Source organism: Thalassophryne amazonica, chromosome 4, assembly GCF_902500255.1.
Source record: "Thalassophryne amazonica chromosome 4, fThaAma1.1, whole genome shotgun sequence".
Classification (NCBI taxonomy): Eukaryota; Metazoa; Chordata; class Actinopteri; order Batrachoidiformes; family Batrachoididae; genus Thalassophryne; species Thalassophryne amazonica.
Genome location: NC_047106.1, coordinates 70,555,789 through 70,564,456, shown reverse-complemented (window position 1 = coordinate 70,564,456; position 8,668 = coordinate 70,555,789). Strand labels below are relative to the sequence as shown.

Genomic DNA, 8,668 nt, shown 5'->3' with positions numbered 1-8,668 from the left:
TTATTGTGTCTGTTGTGGATTCAGGAGGAGAACTTCAAACTGTTGTCAAGTGTGGGGAGTGGCCTGTTGAACAATCCTACAAACTATTTACTCAGTGTGGTGTGAAAATGCAAAGACCCCAGAGCTCATGATTGGAGATGGCAGAGATCTGATTATTTTTCCAAAGCACAGACCTGGAAAAAAAATCTGGTCACTTAGTTGACATTAACGTTAACGATAATACTTGCACTGAATCTTGGAATTCTTTCCTCTGCTTCCATCTCCATACTTTTACATGGTACAGAAAAGAGAAAAATGATCACCAATCCGGTAAGTTAAATTTTATAAATTTTATTGAACATCTCAAGCAGAAATTAGTATTTTTTTTGTATTATTTATCAATAGTAATGATAATATTTGTTTAGAAATGTTTGACAAGTTATACATTATTTAAAATCACATTTAATGTTTTTGTGTTGCCCAAACTCGCATCATCTTTCAGCTTGTTATTGTCATTCCTTCATTCACAGTATCTGGACTCTGGTCTTTACTTCACGCATGAGGAGGGCGATGAGAGGCGACCTCATCCATTCAGCCTCTCTGATGTTCAGCCACAGTATGTTCACCATCTGACCCCAAAGTCAGACCCACTGCCCCCACATGAAATTAAGGACTCCGTTCCCAAAAGCAAAGGTAATCCTGTAAATTTTTCTTTTACATTATCGGAGAACTGAATTTAATAATAGAATCAAGTTTGTTTTCTTTTTTAAATAAAATGTTTTTTAATTGCAAGCAATTATTTCATAAAGATCACTGCATCATCTGCAAAACTGAGTCTTTCCTTGTCAAAATGTACCAAGTCACTGGACTCACTGAGTCCATGCAAACACTGAACAGAGTCAGTGCCAGAAAACATGGTTGACCTGAGTTATCTGTGAAGAAGTCAAATACAGCCTCCACACTATAGAACACTTGCAATACCTGTGTAAAGATCACCTGTGATGGCCATCCCTTACCAAAAAGTAGTATATGCAAGTATGTTTCAAGTATACGTCTAGTTTACTTTTTATATACTTATCAGTACTATTTTTTGGTAAGGGATTGCACAAATTGTGAGGTATGACATGGCGGTCTGACTGACCAAGTCAAGCACAATGTGAAAATTGACACAGGCCATAAAGAAGCCCTGCTGATATTCAGGTGTGCTGCATGAGGGCCTGCAGAAAACAGTCAGAAATCAGATTATGCTGGTCGCAGAGCAGCAAGCAGGTGGCACTGAATCCTGGTGAAATTGTCTCTTTCTAGGGCTTTACCCGGAACAGAGAGCATTATAATACCCCTGTAATTGGGTTAATTTAGACAATCACTTTTCTTCTGAAAGACAGATGCACGACTTTCTTCCAGTTAGTTGGGGTAATGTTTGTATTCAAGATTTCAACAAGATTGCTTGCAGTGTCAGTAGAACAACATCTCCACCTCACTGATCTGTTTTCCCAACTTTGCAGTCTCACTGAGTTTGGATAGTTGTTAGATCATTGGAGGATCAGCCACAAGAACCCCAGCACTAGATCCAGGGTGGCAGTAGGATCAGGGATATACAACTCTTTAAACATGTGGTAGGATGAAGTATAGATTTGGATGGTGTAATATTTTGATCTGTAAGCAAGACAGAGTTATTAGACTACAGGTGGTGTGTTGCAGATTTCTGTAACAAATACATTTTGGTCTATCATACGGTGCATCTGGAAAGTATTCAGTTTCCACATTTTGTTCTGTTACAGCCTTATTCCAATATGTAGTAAATTCATGTTTTCCCTCAAAATTCTCCTCACAGCACCCCATAATGACAACAGATTTTATTCTCATATTTATTAAAAATATAAAACTAAGAAATCACATGAACATAAGTATTCACACCCTTTGCTCATTACTTTCTTGATACACCTTTGGCAGCAATTACAGCCTCAAATCTTTTAACAAGAGCAGCCTTTACTGTCATTGTACATACATACATAGAATTTTTCCTCTGCATTTAACCCACCCTAATTACACTTAGACACAATCCAACCACTAGGAGCAGTGGGCAGCCACAATCCGGCACCCAGGGACCAACTCCAGATGTAGAGCTGCTGCCTTGGTCAGGGGCAGAGAAGGAGCAGTGGTTCCTTGTTTAGAGTATAATATATATATATATATATATATATATATATATATATATATATATATATATATATATATATATATATATACTACTGCTCCATTCATGAGTAAACCTGTCTACTACATGATATCAAAAAAATTGTTGAGCAAATCCTGTTTCCCCACTTTTTTGCTCACCTGAATTCTGTTTCAGGTCAGGACCAACATTTCCACAAAGATGGATGAAAATCTGTTCATTTTTTGAGTCTTCTGGACGTGTGTGAAAACAACACAATGAAACCCATGTAAAAGGCTGCTTTAGCAAGCATACAACCCTAATTCCAATGAAGTTGGGACGTTGTGTAAAATCTAAATAAAAACAGAATACAGTGATTTGCAAATCCTGTTCAACTTATATTCAATTGAATGCACCACAAAGACAAGATATTTATTGTTCAAACTGATAAACTTTATTGTTTTTGTGCAAATATTTGCTCATTTTGAAATGGATGGTTGCAACGTGTTTCAAAAAAGCTGGGACAGTGGTATGTTTACCACTGTGTTACATCACCTTTCCTTCTAACAACACTCAATAAGTGTTTGGGAACTGAGGACACTAAAGCCCCTTTCACACCAGGGCTGCTCCCAGTTGCTGCCAGTTGCGTCAGGTGCGCGCAGCAGGGGGCAGAGATGAGGTGAGAATGCAGTCTGTAGGTTCTCTGCACAGAGAAGTCAGAGTGCACAGTCTGGCTGCAGCCAGACTGTGCACTCTGACTTCTCTTCTAGTTTATATTTGTTCTTGTGCTGAGCTGCAGGTCTGCGCTCTGAATTCTGTTACAGTTTATCTTTCCTCCTTTGACTGTGAGACTGCGCGCGCAAACGAACCGTCCGTGAGCAAATGTGGAGATGTCTGGAGTTATACTTGATGTTGACATGTCCTGTCTCTGGCAATCAGTCTGTGAGCAGGACTTATGTCCTTTTTTGTCCTTTTTTTTAACACAGTGATGAGAGTTTGAGGGGAGAACAAGGAACTAACTGTCTGCAGCCAGGCAGTTTTTTTTAATTGTTCACATGTGCGTGCGAACGAACCATCCGTGAGCAAATGTGGAGATGTCTGGAGTTATACTTGATGTTGACATGTCCTGTCTCTGGCAATCAGTCTGTGAGCAGGACTTATGTCCTTTTTTTGTCCTTTTTTTTAGTTATACTTTTATTAGTTTTTAAGGACAGCTGTACATACAATTTACAATGTATTCCTTTCATCCACACATAATATCCATTTTTTCAAGTAAAGACAAAACATAGTAAAAATAAAACAACATGTAGCTGAACAACATGGGGAATATAGATTTATATAAAATCAGATCTTATTGACTTTACAACTGCTACCCATCCCTTCCATATTTTCTCAAATTTTTCTTCCTCAAATCTCAAATAATATGTCAATTTCTCCATACAATATATACTATGCATCACCTCTATCCAATTTTCAAATTTCGGCACATTTTCCTTCCTCCACATTTTGGTGATCCCCTTTTTCCCTGCTAAAAGCATGATCATCTTATTGTTGAGATAATTCTTATTATTTACCTCAGGTTTTCCCAAATAAAATACCTCAAAAGTAAAAGGAAGGTCAGCCCTCAATACTTTATCTATACATTTTTTTTAACTCGACCCAATAGCTTTGTATTACAGGACAAGACCAAAAGACATGTACATGCCATTTCTTCCCCACATTTTCTCCAACAACTTGTGTCTCAATATTTTGTCTGTGCCAGAGTTCTAAAGAATCGTACAATATTTTTCCATCCATGCTCTCTCCACATTAATGATGATGTTGTTTTCCATACATATTGATTGATCTCATCCCAATCTTCCCCTGTTAAATTTATATTGGCTTCTGCTTCCCATTTCAGCTTTATATATTGTGTATCTTGGTTTTTTGGTCTTCAGAGATGGAGACCAAAGCACCAGGTCAGGTCTTTGGGTGGTGGTGGCGATCTCTGGAGGAAATACAAGCTGCTGGCCAATATCCACCTTCAGTTTCCAGTCACGCGCCAAATACAGCTGGCCTCTCTCCATTGGTGCAGAGGTATTACTGGCTGCCTTGGCCCCTTCACCGACAAAAGCAGTTGCCCATGGGGGGATGGATACTGGCGGTGGCAAAGAGTTGACGGCAGCCCGCTTTGCCTCCAGAGTGGCCACAATACTCTTTAGGACTTGGTTGTGGTGCCAAGTGTACTGCCCTTGGGTAAGACTGGTCTTGCACCCTACGAGTATGTGCCACAGGGAGGCTGGCTTGGAACAGAGGGAACATGCTGGATCCTTATCAAACCACTGGTGGAGATTGGTTGGGGTTGGCAGGACATCGTATGTAACTCTAATGGCGAAGCTCAAACTTCGCGTTTCCATGGCCCACACTTCTGTCCAGCTCAACCTCCTCCTTTCCACACTGTTCCACCGTGTCCACCAACCCTGTTTGCCAAGGGAAACTGCTTTAGCCCATCTTGCAGCTTCTTCCTGACAGCGTATCTCCTCCACCACCATCGTCCTCCGCTCTGGTGCCGAGGCCTTACTCCAAACTGGGTGACTGGTAGTTAGGCCAAGGCCTCCTCTTCCATGCTGAACATTTCCCACAATCTCAATCTCCCTATGGTGGTGAGGCATCGAGGAACTCCAAGCCACTTCTTGATGTAGGCAGTAATGCCTCTTTCCAGCTTCTCCACGGTCGAGATGGGGACCTTGTAGACTGCAAGTGGCCACATCACCCGGGGAAGGAGGCCAAAATTAAGGTACCAGAGCTTTAGCTTCCCCGGTAGTTGGGTGCTGTCGATGGACTGTAGCCCAGCGCTGATGTCCTTGCGTAGTTGTTTAACCTGGTCACTGTCCTTCAGGCTTGCATCATAACGCCTTCCCAGGCTTTTTACAGGCTGCTCAGATACTGTGGGGATTGGAATATCTCTGATGAAGAACTTCAGATCAGCAAGCACTCCCTTCACCACTGAGATGGTGCATGACTTGGATGGTTTTATCTTCATATGGGCCCAGTTTTCTGAGGAATTTCCTGGTGCATGGGAGGGTAGTAGTCAGGGTGGTGATGTCGTCCATATAAGCTCTGAGTGGGGGGAGGTGCAAACAGGAGCCGAGTCTCTGACCACCTACCACCCAGCTTGAGGCTCGAGTGATTATCTCCATCGCCATGGTGAAAACCAAGGGAGAGATGGTGCAACCAGCCATGATGCCTACTTCCAGGCACTGCCATGAGGTGGTAAACTCAGGAGTTGAGAATCAGAACTGCAAGTCTTGGAAGTAGGTTTTCACCAGAGTATTGATGGCATCCGGGATGTTGAAGAACTTGAAGGCAGTCCAGAGGAGCTCATGGTGCACTGAACCAAAGGCATTAGCAAGATGCAGGAAGATGACATGGAGATCCTTTTTTTCTAGCTTCGCAGTTTGGATCTGATACCAAATCATGCTGGAGTGTTCCAGGCACCCAGAGAAGCCCGATATCCCTGCCTTCTACACACATGTATCGATGTACTCATTCCTGCGCAGGTACTTGGCCATCCTCTGTGCTATAATGCTGAAGAAGACCTTACCCTCCACGTTAAGTAGTGAGATTGGGCGAAACTGGCTGATGTTCGCTGCATCCTTCTCCTTTGGGATAAGGATCCCGCCTGCCCTACGCCACGCTTTGGGTATGGTCCCCTTCTGCCATACTGCCCTCCTGAGTCTCCAGAGAAACTTCAGGACATCTGGTGCGTTCTTGTATACTTTATAGGGGACTCCGTTTGGCCCTGGGGTTGATGCTGTTCTTGCCCACTTGACGGTGCTCTCCACCTCTTTCCAGGTTGGTGGGCCAATCTCAAACTGCTGTTCGGGGGGGGCAATTGTTGGGATATCTGATGGAATGGCTAGGTGTTCATAATGCCTTGGATCAGAGTATGTTGTCCTGAAGTGCTCCTTGTACCCCACCTTTCTCCTGAGTAAAGAGAGTTTTCAGGAATTCAAAGTTCAAAGTTCAAAGTTCTTTATTAATCGTCTCCTTTCGGAGAAATTTAGTTTGGTGCATGAGGGGGCTCACCTGCACAGACAATAAAAACAGGACCAGCCTTTACACAATAAAAGCCACAAAAATAAATATCACCATCAATAAAATAACATAAATAACCAAAAATAACCTTAAAAAATCACTATAATCAGCCCACTATATCCTACTAAAACCACACAGCCATTTACCACTCACCATACAACTGAAAAATGTGCAAAATTTGTCCTAAGACATATGTACAATTTAAGCTTGTTCATTAATAAGCTTAATAGACAACGGAACAAATGAGTGTTTGTACCGATTACATTTGCACAAAGGAACACGATATCTCTTACCCGAGTTTAGCAAGGTGTACTCTGAGTGCAGAACATGTGAGCTGTCCATTAAGATGTTTTTTGCTTGTGTAATGGTTGCTCTGTCAGAGAGTTCTTGAAAACTGGGAGGAGTGTGGCCCATGATCTTACCTGCAGTCTTTATAAGGGCATGGATCTGTGCTTTCAATTTGACTGGAAGGTTCCCAGACCAGCTGGTGATACCATAACAAAAAATGGACTCAATCCTAGCTCTGTAAAAAATTAGCATAATGTTCTTGCAGACCCAGAATAAATGGCGTCTGCGCAAAAAGTGTAACCGTTGGTGAATTCTGACACTGACAGAAGTAACATGTGTCTGCCAGCTTAAGTTACTGTCAATGTAAACACCAAGATATTTGTAAGAGGTCACCTGTTTAATTGTGAGGTTGTTTATGACAACAGAACTATGGTCACCGGCTGATCTGGGATCCAACATCATCTCCACCGTCTTGTTTGTATTTATCTGGAGTTTATGGTTGTCACACCAAACCACAAAATCATTCACAGCAGCCATATGGGAAGAAACATCAAGTGACCTAGAAAGTAAACTCAGAATGACAGTATCATCAGAGAACGTCACCACATACTGATCAGGCCCAGAGCTAACACAGTCGTTAGTATACAGAGTAAAGAGGAATGGTAAGCTGACGCATCCCTGTGGAGCTCCCGTACAGCTCCCCACTGTATCTGAAAGTGTTCTGTTTATTTTCACTTGCTGTGGTCGATCCGTCAAAAATGAATAATACCACTTTAGAAAGGGGTTAACTTTCATTTGTGCCAACTTCCTAAGAACAATATGTGGCTGAATAGCGTTAAACGCAGAACTAAAATCAATAAACAGCATTCTAACATATGTACCAGGCTTATCAAGGTGCATCAAAGTTGTTATAGCATCACTTGTGCTGCGTTTCCTTTTATAAGCAAATTAGTAACTGTCTAAAAATGGCTCCACATCAGATTGAAGCACATCTATCATAAGTCGTTCCAAAACTTTACAAACATTTGAGGTAAGTGCCACTGGCCTATAGTCATTGTCTTCCTGAGGACATGACTTTTTTGGAACTGGAATTATGATAGTTCTTTTTTTTCCAGATTTCTGGTACCGTCTGTGTGTCAATGGAGAGCGGAAACAGCTGCTGCCAAGCAGGCGCTAGCTCATCTGCAAATGTTTTCAGGAGAAAAGTGGACATCTTATCCGGCCCTGTAGCTTTTTTCCCGCACATAGATTTAAAAGTTGTTGCCACAGCATCGCCATCTATCAGAATCCTGTTCTTCGAATCACGTCACATCCTTAAGGACAACACAGCAGTCCTTAATGCTATCAGTTTCAAATCGTAAATAAAAACTGTTCAACTCATTTGCCCTCTTAGTCTCATCAGTGACAAACAGAGGCTTCCTCTTTGCCTCCATGTTGGTCATGGCTTTAATGGAGTCCCACAATTTCCTGGAGTTGGACCTAAAAAGGTTCTCTTCCACCCGCTCTTTAAATTGAAGCCTAGCTAATCTCATCTGATGGTTCAATTCCTTTTGGGCTGCTTTGACACCACCCGTGTCACCAGATTTAAAAGCATTCTTCTTCCTCCTGATACAGTCCTTAATAGCTCTTGTGATGTATGGTTTTGTATTTGGAAACCTTTTAACAGTTTTCTGAGGTACAATAGAGTCAACACAGAAGGAAATATAGGCAGTTATGGATTCAGCAACACAGTCAATGTTTGTGTCATTGAGGAAAATGTCCCAATCTGTAGACAGGAAACACCCTTTCAATTCCTCAATTTTTTCACTGGACCACAACTTTACAGTCTGGATTTCTGGTTTATTAGACTTGAAAATCAACCGATAAATAGGTAACAGATGGATCACATTGTGGTCAGAGTTGCTGATAGGAGGTTTAACTTTAGCAGTATAAGCCTCCTTAATGTTTCCATAACACTTGTCCAGGATGAATGAATGAATGAATGAAAACGAATGAATGAAAACTGTTTATTTCGAACATTTGATACAACAACAATTACAAGATAGATCAGTAAAGACAACAACAAAAAAGTTCCTACTGTGTACCCAACATGTCCGAAAAGGGGTAGGGTGAAGCATCAGCTTATTTATCCCTACCCCTTCTTCCCCACAACCAGTAATACCCTTTGCC

At 41.6% G+C, this 8,668-nt stretch overlaps 1 protein-coding gene across 1 annotated transcript in view; it reads left to right on the top strand.

The window, feature by feature from the left end:
* Positions 1 to 294: 294 nt before the first annotated feature.
* Positions 295 to 8,668, top strand: part of LOC117508943 (transmembrane protease serine 2-like) — a 62,669-nt gene continuing 54,295 nt past the window's right edge. Inside the window, exons 1-2 of the mRNA XM_034168779.1 lie at positions 295 to 309; positions 405 to 672. Of these exons, the coding sequence (XP_034024670.1) occupies positions 295 to 309; positions 405 to 672 (283 nt within the window). The remainder of the gene's footprint in view (positions 310 to 404; positions 673 to 8,668) is intronic.